Source organism: Panthera leo, chromosome F2, assembly GCF_018350215.1.
Source record: "Panthera leo isolate Ple1 chromosome F2, P.leo_Ple1_pat1.1, whole genome shotgun sequence".
Lineage (NCBI taxonomy): Eukaryota > Metazoa > Chordata > Mammalia > Carnivora > Felidae > Panthera > Panthera leo.
The window spans coordinates 45937811-45958288 of record NC_056695.1 but is presented as its reverse complement, the minus strand read 5'-3'; the positions used below and the strand labels follow the sequence as shown (position 1 = coordinate 45958288).

At 36.9% G+C, this 20478-nt stretch overlaps 1 protein-coding gene across 15 annotated transcripts in view; it reads left to right on the top strand.

Moving 5' to 3' along the window:
* Positions 1 to 20478, top strand: part of RGS22 (regulator of G protein signaling 22) — a 176608-nt gene that overhangs the window by 126140 nt on the left and 29990 nt on the right. For 5 of the 15 annotated variants that reach the window (XM_042923381.1, XM_042923378.1, XM_042923379.1 and 2 more), the window contains 6 exons: positions 2029 to 2184; positions 5320 to 5418; positions 6929 to 7022; positions 7141 to 7221; positions 7463 to 7510; positions 8401 to 8512. In XM_042923381.1, the coding sequence (XP_042779315.1) occupies positions 2029 to 2184; positions 5320 to 5418; positions 6929 to 7022; positions 7141 to 7221; positions 7463 to 7467 (435 nt within the window). In that variant the 3' untranslated portion in view covers positions 7468 to 7510; positions 8401 to 8512. Of the gene's footprint in view, positions 1 to 2028; positions 2185 to 5319; positions 5419 to 6928; positions 7023 to 7140; positions 7222 to 7462; positions 7511 to 7935; positions 8083 to 8221; positions 8288 to 8400; positions 8513 to 20478 lie in introns of those variants that run through there. The other 10 variants (XR_006198137.1, XM_042923377.1, XR_006198134.1 and 7 more) reach the window with 9 other exon arrangements.

Genomic DNA, 20478 nt, shown 5'->3' with positions numbered 1-20478 from the left:
CTACCCAGGTGTGCAAACCAGAGGTCTGGTTGCACATCTCTTACCACTCCCTGCCCTCACCCACCAGTCTTGCTGAAATATCTCTGGTTCTACAAAGGAGCCTTATTCTCTTCCCTCCTGAGTTTTTTGTATTATCATCTTCTCTCCCTTGTGCTTCTGTAACATCCTGTATATGTTTCTGTTTATCGCACAAAACTGAAAATGACTATTTTTATGCTGACTTTCCCACCTGATTGTAAGGTGTTTGAGGGCAAGGCATGTTTCTTATTTATCCTTGTGGCCCAAATGCCTAGCACGGAATAGGCACTCGATAACATACTTGAACTCATGGATGATTGACATGAGAAGTGATCTATTGTGACAGAAAGGAGTAAAATCAAATTGGAAATGAGAGCAAAGTTAAGCGAAAGGGCTGCATAGTAGATAAAAAAGCCTATTGCCTGTTCTAATATTGTTAGCAGTGTGACCTTTTCCTATCCCCCACCGGCACCCCTAATAACTTTGAAGTTTTCTTCACTCAACCAAATTTTCACTGGCCCTTTTAACTCATACTAAAGTCATTGCCCATCTACTGCCAGTGAGCAAAGTAGCTCTATATTTATTACAACATTTTCCTACCTACAGTTTGATTATCTTTTAAGGTTCTCGTGGTACAGAGCAATTTTTGTGACTAACACATATGTTATTAACTTAAAATCTTAATTGCAGCTTTTAGGAGTAGAGTCGTTTTATGTCTGCCATTGAAAAATTGTGTTCTAATTGAATGACGTTTCCTGGAAGACTTTCTAGATGGAAATAAATGTATTTGAGAGCAGGGAATGACTCAGGTTTTGGATAGATAACTGAGAAGTAGGGTCAATAGTTGGTAAATAGAGACGGAAGAGGAGTATTTGCTTAAGAAGTTCATATAGAAACTACCACGATCCCTTGACATTAGATCAGGGGATTACTTAAGTAAAGATATAGCAGGTAAATGTAAATGAAATTTGGTTTAAAGCCTACATTTCATCAAAGAAAGTATCTCTAGCTTTTGTGATCACAATGCCAAGAGGCTACAGAATTAAATGATAAAACTGTATTTTAAAAGGAATAAAAAAATTTAGAATTGCTAATAATATTCATGTACAGAAAAGAGGAGTAATGAAATATACCAGCCAGTTGAGGACTCTATTGATCACTGCAGCACTTACTTTTTATAAATTCCTCTTTTCCTCTGAAGAGTTGGCTTGGAGCCTAATGGGATGGTTCAGTTTTCTCTAGGGCATTAGGTAAAGGCCATTCCTAGTAACAAGATGTTGGACTTGATCTGATGTGGCAGGTCCTACCTTCTTGGAAGTAATATATGCCTCTGGAACTAATGGAAATACTTGGCATGGGACTTTGAGCAACAATTCTTATCTCTATAAATATCGCAATTAATCACTTAATGTGGAGTGTCCTCATAGAAAGCCTTTGTCCGGGATACCACCCTGCTTTTTAAATGTTACTTTTCTTGCTCTCACATAAAAGAGATTATATCATTTAAAAGTTACTCAAGATTTATTTTTAGATCTGCAGCTTTGTTTAAGAGCTTTTCCAGAGGTATTTCCTTTCTCTAAAAGAAAGAAAAAGGGGGCACAGAGGCGTTCCTCTTGATGGACTGAATATTTGGAATACTTGCATAAAACAGCAGAGTGTGTGGCAGATCAACTAGTGTATGTTTTAAAAGAAAACATAAATTTCTTATTTAAAAAGACCTAATGGATTCTTTATTAATACAATCAATTGGTTAGGGAAACATAAAGAATAAAGTAACTTTTAAGTATATGGTTTTATTTTTAAAGAAAGACTTCTCATTGGTAGTAAAAAACATTGATGATAAGCATGTGCTGAACTAAACTATGCCAAGATGTCTGGAGACAGTAAGTTGGAGGAAACACGCTGTATATTAAAGATAGAATAGTTAATCCATTATTATGGTGAATTAGAGTTTAAATTGGTACATTTGTGTAAAATTGTAATCTGAGACATACTTTGTTTTTTATACAGATGACAATTTTTGGGGTTCTATTTAAATTTTGGCCTCAGTTTTGCGAGTTTAGGAAGAACTTAACTGATGAAAAAATTATGAGTGTTTTAGAGAGAAGACAAGAATATAATAAGAAAAAAAAATTGGCAGTCACAGAAGACGAGAAATTTGCAAAGGTAAGACGAGACTCATTTTGAGTTGAGTCAGACTTTTAAAAGGTATGTGGTGTGTATGAATTTGCAGAAGAATTCAGGCTGGGGAAAATACAGAGACATTATAGAATACAGATTTTAGTGGCTTTTAAGCCTTTAGCCAGAGGTTTCAGACTTTGTTTTGAATTTCTCAAAATACATCTCAAATGTCACCTCTTCCATGTGAAAGCTTTCTTGACCCTCCTAGGTCGCACAAGCAGTTCACATCCACTGTAGTAACATTCCTACCTCTCTTGGAGAATGCTTTATATTGTCTCATGAATAAGTTTTTGCATCTGTCATTCTCACTGGACTGAGATTCCCAAGGATAGTATTTGTCTTGTGCATCTGTGTATCATAGCGCTTAGACCAGTGTCCAGCACAGGCTCAATTATTAAGCAGTGTTTACTGAGTAAACCAGGAACGAAAACAAAAATGAATGAATGAAAAAAATGTTATGTACTCATGGGAAAGCATTTTCAATATTACAATAACAGACTGATACATTGACCGCAAAATTTATAAATATGAATCATAAATTGCCCAGCCTGCCTATTTGTCTGTCAGTCTGTCCATTTATTCACCCATTCATCTGTCTGTCTCTTTATATTTATCTACTTTCTTTGAATTGAAAAAGGCTAACTGCTCATGACTAATGTATTTTATTTACTTGCAAGCTTATACCTATTCTATTTTTTTAAAAGAAATTTAGAAGGTGTCAAAAAATACAAAAGTAATATGATGACAAACACTGCTAACATTTTGCCTCATTTTTTTCCCCTCGTTAAAATATTGTAGAAAGAGTAAATACTGCAGAAAGAGCAAACTCTCTTAACCCCAGCTCTGAGTTCCATTACCCTCCCCATCCCGAAGAGCAACCATTAAACTTGTTATGTATTCTTCCAGCTCTTTTTAAAGATAGTGTTTTATACATATATATGGTGTCATAAACAATGTAGAGGACTGTGGAGGTTCTCAAAAAACTGCCAAACTTCTCCAAAGCTGCAAAACCAACTTGCTCTGTTCTGATGTTTGTATGGTGTATCTTTTTTCATTCCTTTACTTTCTATATCATTATATTTCAATTAAGTTTCCTATAAACAGCATCTAGTTGGGTCCCGGTGGTGTTTTTTAAATCTATTCTGCCAATTTCTGTCTTTTATTTGGTGTGTTTAGTCTCTTTGTCTTTATTATGGTTTTTAATATGCTTGCCATTTTATTTCTTGTTTTGATTGTTCCCTCTATTTTTCATTTTTTTCTGTTTCCTTTGTCTTGCATTCTTGTGGATTATTTGTATATTTCTTAGAATTTTATTTTGGTGGATTTTTTTTTAGATATTTTAGTGGTTGCTTTAGATACTACATTATAGATACATAACTTTTCCCAGTCTATTGGTGTTAACATTTTCCCAGTTTGACTAGAGTCTAGAAACTAACCACCCCCCCCACTTTAAGTCTTTTTCCCTCTCTTGTTTATAGTTATTTTAAATATTTCCTCAGCATATACTGAGAACCACATCGGTATTATTGATGGTTGAGGAAAATATAAGACATTTCAAAGTGAGCAGAAAATGGCAGATGATATCCATATAAAGCCATCATAAGAATAAAACAGAAAATGAAAACTCTGACATTTTATAATTTTTGCTTCAACCATCAAACATAAATTAGGAAACTCAAGGAGGGAGGAAAAGGCTATTATGTTAACCCATACTTTTGCTGTTCCCATTTTTCTTCCTTCCTGATATTCCAAGATTTATTATTTTCTTCTGTCCTTTCCCTATAGGTAAGGTATTGTTTCTTACTTACTGCTTTTAAGATTTTTTCTTTGTCTTTGGCTTTCAGAATTTGATTTTGATATGTCTCGTGTGGATTTCTTTGTATTTATTCTGTTTGAGGATTGCTCAGATTCCTGAGTCTGTAGGCTTATGTCTTTGCTAAGTGGTTTTTTTTTTGGGGGGGGGGGCAGATTTATATGCATATCATATGTGTGTGTATATGTGTATATTTAAACTTTTTGATACATATATATTATACATATTATATACCATGTGTATGCATGTATATGGGTCAGAAAGTGTATATAAATAATAAGTGTATAAATCCCCTACCTATCTATCTATTCAATCAAATTTTTTCTCCCTTGGGTACCTTATAGCTTCATTTTTCAGAGATTTTTGTCTTTTTTTCTTCAGTCTTCTTTTAAGTTCAGTAAACTCATTTTACTTTTTATATTTTTGGTCTATTTTTGGCCCAAGTTTCTGCATTTATGATTTGGAGTATTATTTTATGTATACAAATGTTTATATAGGAATATTTAATTAATTTTGGGTGCCTATGTTATAGTTTTCCTCTGATTCATGACTGGATTTCTTGGAGAGTTCTGTCATCAACTAGCATCATTTATAATCATAAAAAAAAATCAAATAGCTTAAGTTTCCAGTAGCAGGCATTGATTAAATTATCTGTGATACATACCTTTACTAGACTATTATTTACCTGTTGAAGTGATGATATAGTTGATTTTTTTATCACTCAAGATTTGAGTGCTTAGAACAGTTAATTCATTGATGATGCATTTTATACATTTCATTATCCACATATTCAGGTGTATACTATATATTAAATTGTAGGCATACTGGTGAATGACACTAAGACCCTCCCCTTTACATTTCCACTAGAAATATTTTCACAACAATTTGCATGAAAAAGCAGATTTCAAAAAAGCACATATAGTGTGATTCCATTTGTATGAAATTTATGTAATAAAATATAAATACTAAAATTACAGGTTATATCTATGTCTTTCCCTAGTGAGAAGCTTGGATGGATGTTTATGAAAAGGTTTACAATGGTTTTTCCTAGATGCCAGAATTGGGTGGCAATTTTTACATTCCACTTCATAATTTATCACTCATTTTTAAATATTTTTATATTAGTAGGAAATAAATGTAAAGAGTTCATAAATGATGTCAAATTAGTAACACTGACTTGATGAGACCTCAAGTGTGGTACTCATTACAAGATATTTTTTCATCTAATGTTATGACTCCTTAGCTGTAAGTTTATACTAGTAGAGTTTTACCTCCCCCCCTTTTTTAATAACTTAATATAATTACAGGATGGAAGCAAACAATATGCAAGTTCTTCAGGATCTGCTATCAAAACAGCTGCTTTACCCAGTGACCCAGTTTTCAGCCTGCAAGCATATGGTCGACAGGTAAGCTGTACGGGTGTCACAGATACCACTTCTTTAAAACATTGGATAGTAGAATGCAGTAACTCAGTTATTGTCCAGTAGTAGAGTTGTGCTTGTTTGAAAATGAGGGTAAAATTATTCTAGGAGAGATTGGAAGGGAATTCCCTTGAGCCTTCAGAGACTATTAAAATTTCAGCTGATCCTGGACAATATAATAAAAGAAAATACTTTTTTATACACATGAAGAAGATTTAAGTGGCAGCAGTTGAAATGACTAGCTTATTGAAAAAGAGAATAAGACAGATAGGGAACAAGACAGAATACACTTGGTTGACATATTCTTGGGTTTAAAAAAAAGAAAGAAAAATGTCAAAGCCTTAATCTCAAATTTCTTAATTCTTTGAAGTGCTCATAAAATTGGCCGGTACATGACCATCAATGAATACATTTACAATTTTTATGTTTATATTTACATTTAACTTGTACATTAATATCACGTCCCTGAAATTTCATAAGTCATGTCCATTTTTCATGACTTGTGTTTGCATCTTAAGAGGATTCTAGCTCAAGAAACAATCTTTTTGACATTTAAGAATGTCAAATAAATTCAGCCGCTCAATAAAGATAACGGATAGACTATAAAGCTATTATTGAGACAAGGGGAATGTCAATTTTGTGACACCATATATAGAAAAAGGTAACCTCTAAAGTGTATGATATGTAATAATGCCATTGGGAAGAACATTTATTAGCAAATGACTAGCATTAAATTTCAGAAACGTGGTGTAAAAAAGGGTGAAATGTGGAACTAGAGATAACAAGCTTCTAATTTTCAATGTCATTTACAACTCAGTATTACCTGGGAGCCTGAAAAAAAATCCCTGAATTTGCTTTGAGCCTGTTTCCTTGTCTGTTAAAAGGAGAAAGTGTGAGAAAAAGGAATGGTTATGATGACCATCTCCTGTCATATATCTCAAGAGTTTCGTAAGAAACTAAAAAGCTTTTGGAAACCAAAGGCATTTCCTAAATGTAAATTATTATTGTTGTTGCTATTGAAGAGATACATGTTGAATTACTCTAGCAATTGGTACAGTGATAATACTGTGCCATTTTGCAAGTGTGGATTCTCTGTATGTGCATTTGTTTCTGATAGATTTTGCACATTTAAGAATTGTAATTAATACAAATGCAAAACTACCCCCCTCAAAAAAACTTGGATCTCTCTTGAGCACCTAAATTCATAATCAAATTAAATATATATATATATATATATATATATATATATATATATATGCATGAATAGCTGTCAAGAACTCCATAAAGCCTTTGCAACATTGATTCACTGAGAAATAGTTATAACTCATATAGTTCTAGACACATCTTTGAATTGTCCTATTCAATGATCTGTTATTGAAGTTTGTTATATTTCAATAAAAGGTTTAAATGAAGAGGCTTATATAGGCCATCTTACCTTCAGTTTATTTCCTGGGACAAACATTCCCAAAATTAACTTTGAAAGCTGTCGTTCTAGCCAACCTGGTGCTACTCCAAGTACATAGAAGCCTTAGAACAGGAGAGGATTCTTCTTAAAATTCAAGAAGAACTGGAAAAAAAGTTATTTACAGGTAATTTTTCCTTTCTGCTTACAGAACTTCTTTGTTAACCTTCTATCACAGATTAACTCTAGAGGACTTTGCTGATGATCACTTCACAGCTTTCCTTATTTCTCTTATTTTTGTGCAGCTACACCATCTTTTACAAATTTTAAGTCTGCTGCTTCAGCTATGTCTTTGAAAAAGACCGTATCTTCCTACAACATCCAGAGTGAGTTTTCAGTGACTATTGGCAATTCTTTCTTCCTTGTTAGAGTTCAGTCTCTCATTTGGCTGTTCAGCAAAGAGAGAGCAGGAAGGGAGGAAGACTGACTCCCTCCCAGCTGCTCTGACCCACATGTTTGGAGAATTTCAGTGTATGTGTGTGCATGTGTGTGCACGCAGTTGTGTTCTCTCTCTTTCTGTGTTTTTTTCTCCTCTGCTGAGAACCTAACTCTCTATCCCATTTTCAGAGTGACAGTACTCATGTGGGTGTATAATCTGCTGCTGCTAGATGCAAGGTAAGTCAGACTGAACGTTGTGCAGTACCTTTCATGTCCCTGTAACATACACACTCATGCACATATGCAGTTGCACACATGCAAAGCATGCACACGCCACACATACACACACACACACACACACACACACACACACACACACACACACACACCCTGCTAACAAATTGACAGTAGGAGTGATCACCTCGCCTGCTCTCTAAGTGGCAATCTCCTGAAAAGGAAAGCTTCTAGGGAATGATCACTTATTGCTTCTATTCACTCCTTATCTCTTCTTGCACAAAGAACAATGGAAGAATAGTCTCTAGCTCAGTCTCCCAAGTTTTCCCAAGCTGAGTTTTTCCAAGCTCCATTTCCCCATGTTGGGAATGTAAGAAAGAACTAAAAATAAAGAACTGAAAATCAAGCCAGGTCCTTCTTTCTTGCAGATGCTGATGGGATTATATAATTTTGACTGGATACTAACGTTAGAGGTTACCAATGCCTTTACAAAATGGTATAGAAGTATAATGTAGTGTATGTGTGCCCCATGGACTCAGTACTTGAAGAACCCAGTAAAAGTCCCGTTTCTCTTATCTTCTGTCTTACTGCTTGATTTTTTGTTTCCGAAAATCCTTTTCGTGGATTTTGGTTTTCTGGTTCTTGGAAGGGTTTGATGAGCAGGCCTTTATGTTCTCCGCCTGCCTATCTTTTTTCTTTTTTGTTTTACCCTAGCTGCTGTACCCTTCTGCCAATTCCCCAACCTCTTAGGCCATCCTTATAAGTGCCTCAACATGTATGGTTTGTTGACATATCTGCTCATTTTTTTAATCCTTATTACAATTCTTTGTTTATTTTAGATTTACATTTTCCATAGCTACTTATGTTTTCAACCATTTATTTTTCTTTTGCAGGAATTCTCTAGACCAAATTTAACTGATATGGAAGCTCAAGTGATTATTTTTTTGATGGCCTGCATTAGAGCAAGCCTACCATCTAAATAAAGTTTGGCATGTTGTACTCTTATAGTTTTAAAGTGACAGCTATTCTGTACACATTACAAAAAAGACCATAAAATTTTTAAAAACTCATTTAGAATAAAATGACTTCTATCTAGGTTAGAAGAATCAAAATGTTTTGCTCATCACAGAACTTAAGAAAGTATCATGTTATGCTCCTCAAGTAATCTTTCAATAAATATTCTTTGAGCATTTACTCTATTTGGTTAGCAGACATGTTCAGCAAGTGGTTAGGGGCAAATATTCCTAGTAATAAATTGGCCCAAAACATAAAGTGGAGTGACTTCCAAACCTTATTCCTATCCCCAACTCTCTAAAGGAGCCATATATTAAAGCAGTGGTTCTCAGATGTAGACTTCAGTGTGCATAAGGCTCACTTGTGACATTTGCCAGCAGTGCAGATTCCTAGGCTCACTCTCTGAGAGTCTGATTCAGTAGCTCTTGGGCAGAACCCATGAATCTCCCTCTTTAACAGACATCCTCGGTGATACTGATATAGATGTTCCACAGGTCACTCTTTGAGATGAACTGTTAGGGTAAAAGAGAAGAGCTTTAAAAGGTAAAATCCCTCTTTTTAACTCAAGTTACACTTACATCAGCGAGAGCCCCGACATACACCCTCCTGTCCTCTTCCCCAGAGAGAAAGGAGAAGGTGTCAGAAATGACCAGGGAGAATAAAACTTCACCAGATGTAGGCCTCAGGACTCAGAAGCTCCAAAGACTATGACTTGGATTACCGGATTAGAAGCATTGAACTTCTACTTTCACACAGTCCCAGATAGTATTTTCAAGGTAGGAATTGCTATTCCTGATTCTTGAAGAGTTACACATTGTAAAGGAGGAAAGCATCAGGAGGCATCAGAAAAACTATTCTTCTAAAGCAGTGGTTTGAGTACGTGTTACAGCATTGGAACCCTGTGGTTTTATCTATTTCCACCCTGCTCCACACCCCATAGTGGCTGTGAAGTTTGTAACTAACTGTTTTCTTTGCATTGCACTTGTTTTCTTTTCTTTTTTTTCTCTTCTTTTCTTTTCTTCTCTTTTCAGTGTTTCTCTCTTTTTTCTGCCTTCTCTTGTTTTTTTTTTTTTTAATATTTTATTTATTTTTGAAAGACAGAACACAAGCAGGGGAGAGGCAGAGAGAGAGGGAGACACAAAATCTGAAGCAGGCTCCAGGCTCTGAGCTGTCAGCACAGAGCCTGATGCGGGGCTGGAACTTATGAACCACAAGATCATGGCCTGATCTTTTGATCAGATGCTTAACCAACTGAGCCACCTAGGTGCCCCTTCTCTTGGTTTTAATTGAGCATTTTACATGATTCCATTTTTGCTCCTCTCTTAGCATGTCAATTATACTTTCTTTATAAATTTTATTATAGGTTGCTGTAGAGTTTGCAATACACATTTACAACTAATAAAAGTCTGCTTTCAAGTAACTCTGTCCCACTTCATGGGTAGTGCAGGTGCCTTATAACAAAGCATGCCTACTTCCTCTCTCCTGTCCTTTATCACTTTGCTGCCAGTTCATTTCACTTACCCATATGCTATAAAACTGAATGCATTCTTGCTATTATTATTTTAAACCGTTTTCTGTTAAGTCAATTAAGAATAAGAAAAATAGGGCGCCTGGGTGGCGCAGTCGGTTAAGCGTCCGACTTCAGCCAGGTCACGATCTCGCGGTCCGTGAGTTCGAGCCCCGCGTCAGGCTCTGGGCTGATGGCTCGGAGCCTGGAGCCTGTTTCCGATTCTGTGTCTCCCTCTCTCTCTGCCCCTCCCCCGTTCATGCTCTGTCTCTCTCTGTCCCAAAAATAAATAAAAAACGTTGAAAAAAAAAATTAAAAAAAAAAAATAAGAAAAATAAAATATTATTTTGTTTTCACTTATTCCTTCTCTAATGCTTTTCCCTTCTTTATGTAGATCCAAGTTTTTGACCTATTATCATTTTCCTTCTCTCAGAAGAACTTCTTTTATCATTTCTTGCAAGGTAGGTCTACTGGAGACAAATTTTCTCATTATTCGTGTGCCTTAGAAAGTCTCTAGTTTTCCTTCATTTTTGAAGGGTAATTTCACTGTATGCAGAATTCTAGGTTAGTGGTTTTTATTCTTTCAACCCTTCAAATATTTCACTCCACCCTCTTTTTGCTTGCATGTTTTCTGAAGAGAAGTCAAATAGAATTCTATCTTGTTCCCTTGGCTTGTTTCAAGACTCTCTCTGTGATTTTCTGCATTTCATATATGGTATGTGTAGGTGTACATTTTATGGTATGTGCCCTGCTTGTGTTCTCTAAGCTTCCTAGATCAGTGGTTTGGTGTCTGTCATTAATTTTGAAAATCTGGCATTATTCCTTTAAATATTCCTTCTATTCCTTCATCTTTGTTCTCCTTCTGGTAATTCCATTGCACACATGTTCTATCTTTTATAACTGTCCCACAGTTCTTCTGTTCTTTTACATTGTTGTTGCTGTTTTCTCTTTGCCTTTCAGTTTTGGAATTTTCTATTGATCTTTCTTCAAGCTCACTGATTCTTTCCTTAGCTGTGTTTAGTCTGTTGGTAAACCCATCAAAGGCATTCTTCGTTTCTGTTACAATGTTTTCAGTTTCTAGCATTTCCTTGTGAGTTTTTCTTAGAACTTCCATCTCTCTGCTTATGTGACCCATCTAGTCTGTGTGTTATCCACTTTTTTATTTGATCTCTTAGCATATTGATCATTTTAAATTTCTGGTCTGATCATTCCAAAATCTTTGCCATATCTGAGTCTGGTTCTCCTGCTTGCTTTAATCTTAGATTGTTTTTTTTTCTTGCCTTTTAGCATGCTTTGTATTATTTTTTTGAAAGCAAGATATGGTAAAAGGAACTGAGGTTATATGGGTGTTTAGTGTGAGGTTTTATGTTTATCTGGCTAGGAATTAGGCTATATTTACTGTTTGCTGTGGCTATGGTGTTAGAGGCTAAAATTTCCTGTGTGTCCTTGTTAATTGTTCTCTAGGTTTTCCTAGAGACTCCTTAACAGGATCTGAAGCTTGCAGTTCTTTTAGCTGCAATCACAGTTATTACACCAGAACCCTATTGATGTGGTAAAGTGTGGGAGGAGGGGAAGTGTTTTACATTCTGATAGCTAGATGGCAGCCTTTTAGTGAGACTGAGTTGAGTATGTCCCTTCTCCCAGGTAGTTTAGGCTTTTGTAAAACCCCAGTCCATTAGTGAAGTAGTTTCCCTAGAGGACAGGCCTTGTTAGGAAGAAGCAAAAGAACTCTGGGTGTATTCCAAAATGGTCACTTTACCATTTCCCCTACCAGAAGCAGGAGGGGATTTTTCTCTGATCTTTGCAGTTAGAACCTGGTAGAGATCCTGGAAGTAAAACCCAAGAATGTGGGCACCCCCAACCTCCAAAGACAGGACCCCCTTGTAGCTTTTAACTCTCAAGCTGGTCTACAACTTAAAGTATTTCTACTGAAGTTAGCTCCAGCTGCTGGCTTCTGCTCCTGGTGAGCTGTGATTCTCTGTATCTGTCTGTTTCTCCAGCTCTAGGGGCAGCAGCTTGCCCTGTTACCACAGTTCTTTGAAGGATCCAAGAAGAGTTGTGGATTTTCAGGTTAGTTAGTTGTGAGGACAGTAGTGGTGACTTCTAAGCTCCATAACATGTCGGATGGGACCCTGAAGTTTGGCACCAGTATTTTAAAGTATTCTGTAATCAGTTTATTAAGATAAAATTAAGAAAAGTTAAATTATTAGTTTAAATTTTTATTGTTATGTATATACTAAATGATGACAGTTTTTATATAATAAATATTTACATGTTCATTTGGCCTAATCTCAAAGCATCCCCCAGCAGGGGCTAGTCTCAATTTTTTAGCACTAAAGGCAATTTTCTTACATTATCATGCTCTGACTGTGGTTCTACTTTTGACTACCACTCCTGACTTTGGTTCTACTGATTCTTCTTAACATCTCTTCATCTCCTCCTTCCCTTGCCCCCGTTGGATGACTGCCTTGTTCCAGATTCTTATCACCTTGAATCTGAGTCCTAATTAGTATCTCTTTCTCCTTCCTGGCCACCCTCCAACTGTGCTCAGAGTGATTTTTATAAAATCATAACCTTCTTATGATGTTACTTTGCCTAAAGCCTTCATTAAGATGACTGGTAAGCCTGTAATTGATAGAAGTTCTTTTTTTTTTTCTTTTTGAGTTTACTTATTTTTGAGGGAGGGAGGGAGGGAGGGAGGGAGAGAGAGAGAGAGAGAGAGAGAGAGAGAGAGAGAGAGAGAACCCTTGCAAGCAGGGGAGGGGCAGAGAGAGAGGGAGAGAGAGAGAATCCCAGGCAGCCTCCGTGCCATCAGCACAGAGCCACACTGTGGGCTCAATCTCACGAACTGCGAGATCATGACCTGAGCTAAAATCAAGAGTCAGATGCCCAACCAACTGAGCCACCCAGGCCTCCTGCCATTAATATTTTTATAATTATAAACATGTAGTGATGTCACAGTTTCATGTAAAGTGTATAATCTTTGTTCTATCTATATCATTTCTCATATTTATGAAAATACACCTGTATGTCATCATGTCTTTCAGAGAAGAAATAAGTACTTATTAAATCACATTAAATCACTTAAATCACTTCAGGCCTGGGTTTCTCAGCCTTGGCACTATTGACATTTTTGGTCAACTATTTCTTTGTTATGGAGGTTTGTTCTGTGCAATGTCAGATGTTTCACAATAACCCACTGTAGACCACTAGCACCTCCCCGGTTGTGACAACCCAAAATATTTCCAGATATTACCAAGTCATACCTGGTTGAGAACCACTGCTTTAGACTTTGGAACATTTTTATGTTTAATTTTTTGAGATATCTACTTACAATGAAACCTTTAAATTCTAGTTTCCCACCATACCCTCTTTTAAATAAGTATTATAGACCTAACCCATAACACTACCAATAATACCTTCTAACTGATGACTTATTTGTTTTAGTGAGTATATTACATCCACTTGAATAATTTCTCTTCTTTTACATTATATTTGGAAGTGTAACCCCTAAAGGAAATGCTCAGCCAATATTTGTTGAATTAATAAAACTTAAAATAAATTCCTTACTTACATTTAATGTAACATATATTTTAGGTAATCTTGTAAGTGACTTTAAATCTGACTTGGGTTTGTATGAATAAATAAATTAATTTTAATTGTGCTATTTGTTTACATCTGATGTGCTTCTTGATTTTATGAGTTGAGTTCTCATTAAAAAAACAGCTTACTTTTGGAAGAGACCTAGGTTTTATTTATTTATTTACGTATTTATTTATTATTTATTAATATAATTTATTGCCAAGTTGGCTAACATACAGTGTATACAGTGTGCTCTTGGTTTGGGGGATAGATTCCCGTGATTCATCGCTTACATACAACCCCAGTGCTCATCCCAACAAGTGCCCTCCTCAATGCCCATCACCCATTTCCCCTCTCCCCCACCCCAATCTACCCTCAGTTTGTTCTCTGTATTTAAGAGTCTCTTATGGTTTGCCTCTCTACCTCCTTGTTTGTAACTATTTTTTTCCCTTCCCTTCCCCCATGGTCTTCTGTTAAGTTTCTCAAGTTCCACGTATGAGTATCTGTCTTTCTCTGATTGACTTATTTCACTTAGCATAATACCCTCCAGTTCCATCCATGTTGCTGCAAATGGCATGATTTCATTCTTTCTCATTCCCAAGTAGTATTCCATTGTATATATAAACCACATCTTCTTTATCCATTCATCAGTTGATGAACATTTAGGCTCTCTCCATAACTTAGCTATTGTTGAAAGTGCTGCTATAAACATTGGGGTACATGTGCCCCTATGAATCAGCACTCCTGTATCCTTTGGATAAATTCCTAGTAGTGCTATTGCTGGGTGTAGGATAGTTCTATTTTTAATTTTTTGAGGAACCTCCACACTGTTTTTCAGAGTGACTACACCAGTTACCCAAAGCAATCTAAATTCAATGCAATCCCAGTAAAAATTGCACCAGTATTCTTCTCAAAGCTAGAACAAATAATCCTAAAGTTTGTATAGGACCACAAAAGACCCTGAATAACCAAAGTAATGTTGAAAAAGAAAACCAAAGCAGGAGGAATCACAATCTCAGACTTTAGCCTCTACTACAAAGCTGTAATCATCAAGACAGTATGGTATTGGCACAAAGACAAACACAGAGACCAATGGAATAGGATAGAGAACCCAGAATTGGGCCCACAAATGTATGGCCAACTAATCTTTGACAAAGCAGGAAAGAGTATCCAATGGAAAAAAGACCGTCTCTTTAGCAAATGGTGCTGGGAGAACTGGACAGCAACATACAGAAGAATGACACTAGACCACTTAGTTACACTATATACAAAAATAAACTCAAATGTATACACTATATACAAAAATAAACTCAAACCCTAAATGTGAGACAGGAAGCCATCAAAACCCTGGAACAGAAAATAGGAGACCTAGTTTTAAAACCCACAAACTACCACGTATACTTTGTCAACTTATACCCTTCAAAACATGGGAAAATTGACCTCATATTTTGTTTATGTTATTGTTTTGGGTGAATAAATATATTTTGAAATAAAAATAATAGTGAAAGAATTCAAAAGTAATTTGGCCAGTTGGGTCAGATTTCAGCTTGTGTATATATTATTACCTAATAAACAAATTTAGTATTAAAGGTATAACTTAATTCATGTTATATTTCTTAAATGTGTATTTTTATCATTTGTCATATAATTGAGAATTACTTTCTAAGTACATTATCTGTGAATAATTGTGGGGTTTTTTCTTAATTGGCATACTGTTTTAAAAATTACAGTGAAATTTATGCTTCAAAAAATTTCTCAGTTGGTATATATCCAATGATTCAGTAGAATTTGATTCTAATCTTTGATCTGTAACTGCCTTTCTGATTTGGGGCCATTTATTTTACTTCTTTGAGTCTGAGTTTACTTATGTATAAAGAGCAAAGGGTCTTTTTATAAATTTTAGCTCTAATAGTGTGTGATTTTATGAGTTTATAACACTGGAGCTTTAAAAAATTTTTTTTAATGTTTGTTTTTGAGAGAGAGAGAGAGAGTGCAAGTGGGAGAGGGGCAGAGAGAAAGGGAGACACAGAATCTGAAACAGGCTCCAGGCTCTAAACTGTCAGCACAAAGCCCGACACCAGACTCGAACTCACAAACCGTGAGATCATGACCTGAGCCAAAGTCAGACACTTAACCAATTGAACCACCCAGGTACTCCAACACTGGAGCTTTTTATGTGTAACTGTCTATAGACTTTTTGTGTATTTCTTAAAAAAAATTTTTTTAATGTTTATTTATATTTGAGACAGAGAGAGACAGAGCATGAACAGGGGAGGGTCAGAAAGAGGGAGACACAGAATCTGAAGCAGGCTCCAGGCTCCAAGCTGTCAGCACAGAGCCCGACGTGGGGCTCGAACTCACGGACCATGAGATCATGACCTGAGCTGAAGTCAGAGGCTTAACCAACTGAGCCACTGAGGTGCCCCAAGTTTTGGTGTATTTCTTAATGAGCAATTATTTCTATATTTTGTTTTGAATTCTTTTTTAAAGTTTATTTATTTATTTTTAGAGAGAGAGAAATCACAAGCTGGGAAGAGTCAGAGAGAGATGAAAGAGAATCCTTAGTAACCCTGCACTGTCAATGTGGAGCCCAACAAAGGGCTCGAACCCACGAACCATGACATTGTGACCTGAGCCAAAACCAAGAGTTGGATGCTCAACCGACCAAACCTCCCAGGCACCCCTATTTCTATATTTTTAGGGGTTTTCTTGTTTAATTAAAAAAAATTTTTTTAATGTTTTATTTATTTTTGAGACAGAAAGTGACAGAGCATGAGCAGGGGAGGGGCAGAGAAAGAGGGAGACACAGAATCCGAAGGAGGCTCCAGGCCCTGAGCTGTTAGCACAGAGCCCAACGCGGGGCTTGAACTCACAAACCACGAGATCATGACCTGAGCAGAAGTTGGATGCTTAACTGACTGAGCCACCCAGGCGCCCCATGTTTAATTTTTTTTTAATCTTTATTTTTGAGAGAAAGAGAGAGAGAGTACGAGTGGGGGAGGAACAAAGAGAAAGGGGGACACTGAATCTGAAGTAGGCTCCAGGCTCTGAGCTGTCAGCACAAAGCCTGATGTGGGGCTCGAACTCATGAACCACAAGATCATGACTCGAGCCCAAGTCAGACACTTAACCAGCTGAGCCACCCAGGCGCCCTTCTATATTTTGAATCAGAATCTTGGATGCCAAGATGAAAAAAAATTCTGCCTCTGTGCTGTTTCCTTTTCCAAGGTCAAAAACTTACAGAGTGTGTCTGGCCCGAAATCGTTACTGTTTTAGAAACAAACCTCTGCTTTGTATGTCCCAAGGAAAAAAGAAAAAAATTCAACAGCACATGATGATATTGAGTGGTAATCTCCCTCCTTACCCCCAGCAGGACAGAGACTGTTTCCCAGCACCGTCCTACTCTTATTCCTTTTAGTAATGGAATCCCCAAGTTTTAGCTGTGCCCATGACTACCTAACTGGAGTTAACTGTCATTTCCCTGTCTACCCCACAGGTAGACTTGGCCATGTGAACAATGTCAGGTTAAGGGAATATGAGAAGAAGTGTGAAATATCCATTCAAGCCTTTTTAAAAAATGAAAATACTTGCCAACCATTTTTCTCTTTTCTCTTCCTGTAAGCTGGATCACAGTGGGGTGTTAGCTAACACTATCCCACCACATAGATGGGACACCTCCCTAAGGAATTATGGTGCCTGGGTCTCTGGATGACCTCATGGAGGAGAGATGTCTCACCCTGGACTGTTACGTTTGAGTCACTTTATTTTTGTCCTTTTTTTTTTAAATTAATAGCAGCTTATCCTAGATGTTAAGCAATATAAAAATTGCTACCAGTAGGCTACTGCCATAACAAAAACCTAAAATGTGAAATCCATTAAGCAGTCAGTTTTTGGACACAAGGAAGCAGATTGAAGGTGAGAAAGCTGGTGACCTTTTTAATGTCATGGCATAATATTTAGTGAAGCTGTTACTTCTGATAACTTGGAAAACAGACCATGTGCCTGCTATGCCCATAGCTCTCTAAAAGAAGTGATCCAAAAAAAAGATGTTGTGTTTTTATGTTGGTTGGTCCTTGCTGCTTTTAGCTAGATACCATGAGAGATATATCACGCAAGATATCTATCTGTATCTATATCTATATCTATCTATCTATCTATCTATCTATCTATATCTGTATCTATATATAATGAACCTGTTTACAGGTAGAAATGGAAGCTAAGGGAGTCACATCCTGTGACTGTGGCTTACAATTAAAATTAATATAAAATATAATAATTTTGACCCTCAAAGTTGGGAGAGTCAACTGCAACTATGCCCCCACTAAGCAGAGCCTTTGGTCAATGCCCTTTCAAAAGCTTCTCATTAAGACTTTTCATCTGGACAGTAGTGACCTTGTAACAAAGATCAAAGTAGAGGTATTGCCTTCCTAATTTAGCCTATTGTTTTATGTGACCTTAAAATAGCCACCATTAAAATAACAGGGAAATGTGCTAAGCATAGAAGTGAATAAATAAAATAAGGGAGTTGGCAGGCTTAAGAACTGAGACCAGAAGAGATTTTGACATGGAACCAACTGGTAGTAAATAGACTGAAAGCTTCCTAAATTTTGATGGAATTGTATTCTCAACAAAACCACAAGCCTGGCCTGAAAATGCCTGTAATTTTTCAATCTATAAAACAACCACCAGGCCCCCAAACTTGCATCATTAGAAAGCAGGCTGTGAAAATTGTACAACCTCCAAAGAGACCCACTTTCCAATGCCAACTTTAAATGTGGCCTAGAGGATAATAGATAAGGAAAATTTATTTCAGAAGGCAAAATTAGGGACCGTAGAGGACTAGGGGAAATGATATTTCTCCCACGGAGTAGAATCAGGATTTAACAAAGTATCTTAGTTTAGGCTGCTTTAGTAGAATACCTTAGACTGGGTGGCTTATAAACAACAGAAATTTATTTCTCACAGTTCTGGAGGCTGGAAGTCCAATATCAAGAAGACCCCAGCAGTTTTTGGTGTCTGGTGAGAACCCTCTTCTTGGGTGATAGATGACTGTCTTCTCATTGTGTGCTCACATGGCAAAAGGGAGAAGGGAGCACTGTGGGGTACCTTTCATAAGGATATGAATCTCACTCATTAGGGCTCTGCTCTCATGACCAATCACCTGCCCAAAGCCCTATCTCCTGTACTATCACATGGGCCATTAGGATTTCAGTAAAATAATTTGGGAAGGAACATAAAAATTCAATCCATTACCCAAGGTGTTTTCACAGTTCCTGCCAAGAAGATGAATTGTAACTTCTATGTGTTGTCTGTTCTTCCTTTTTCAAAGCATTGTAATTGTAGTTTCTGTTCTCAGCTCTGGTTTATATGTCAACATGATCCTATCAGATTTCTACCTTGTAAGTACTGTCAAAATTTCTGGCCCACTGAGGGCGTCCTTTTTCATCCTCAGTACTGTTAAACATTCATTCTGTTGGGGCTTCTTTATTTCATATCTGTGAGGGGTTTTAGAAACAGGTTATAAAGTATGTGCTTAGTTTTGGCATATAAATTTGGTGTTTTTAGCACCTTAAAAAGAACTGCATTGCTTAATAGAGTGGGACTTCTAGAATGGCTAAGTGAGAAGTTCGGTGAATTATCTCACCAAAAAGAGGTCACAAACTAGACAACATTGTCCCAACCCCTTGGGAATTCTATAAATTGAAAGGATATACAACAGATAGTGTTTATTCAAGAAAAACTACTGAACCTTGGTAGGAACAGTTGGTCCACCCTAAATTTAAGGGCTTGGTTTAGGGCTGTTTTCATTCCCTCCATCCTGCTCTATGATGTAGTAGTTCTGTAAGAGTGGTGTAGGCCATAAGGACCTTGCGTTTAGAGGGGGTTGATTTGATTTTTGGAACATGGGGAAACTCATGCCCAGGATTTTTTTCCAAAACAGTAGGACAGTGCGGGGCACCTGAGTGTCTCAGTCAGTTAAGTGTCTGACTCTTGATCTTGGCTCAGGTCATGATCTCACGGTTTATGGGTTTGAGCCCCACGCCTCACAGATAGAGTGAGGTCTTGCCCACTGGCTGAGGCAAGCAATGTACTAACAAGACCAGCTAAAAATGAGAGAGGCATAGTGGTCATTGGAAACCTTTTACATATCCCTAGTGGTTTGAAAGCTAGTAGGCTTGCTCAGGGTCACACACATGTTCACCAGAAATCAGAGAGAACCCTGTCTACTCATAGGTTGTTTAATTAACATGAGTCCTGTTTACTCAGAAAGTAAAAGTTGGGGCAGTCTTATAGACTGCATAAACTTTGATTACAGTCCCTAAAGCATACATCGATGCATCAGCAAAGAATGAAAATCTTACTAGCTCAAAGTGTTTAAGTGCAACTTCTGACCAATCATTGGCTGCTCACTAAATGGTACTAATCCACAGGTGACTCCTAGGAAGCTAGCTTTAAAGCAAAAGCAAGAATATTTTTTAAATGTTTATTTATTTTTGAGAGACATAAACAGAGTGTGAGTGGGAGAGGGGCAGAGAGAGAGGGAGACCCAGAATCTGAAGCAGACTTCAAGCTCTAAGCTGTCAGCACAGAACCTGATGTGGGGCTTGCACTCATGAACTGTGAGATCATGACCTGAACTGAAATCAGATGCTCAACCGACTGAACCACACAGGCACCCCAGGAATATTTTTTTAAATGACAGAGACTTAAGCAACTGCACACTATAGATGAATCTCTATAGAATTAGTCCAGGTAAGTCACTAAACAAATAACAAACAAAAGTAACAACAACCCCCTGAGATGGGTTCTGAATTCAGAATCCAAATTTTCAAACGTCAAATTTTCAACAGAAAAATTAAAGACATGT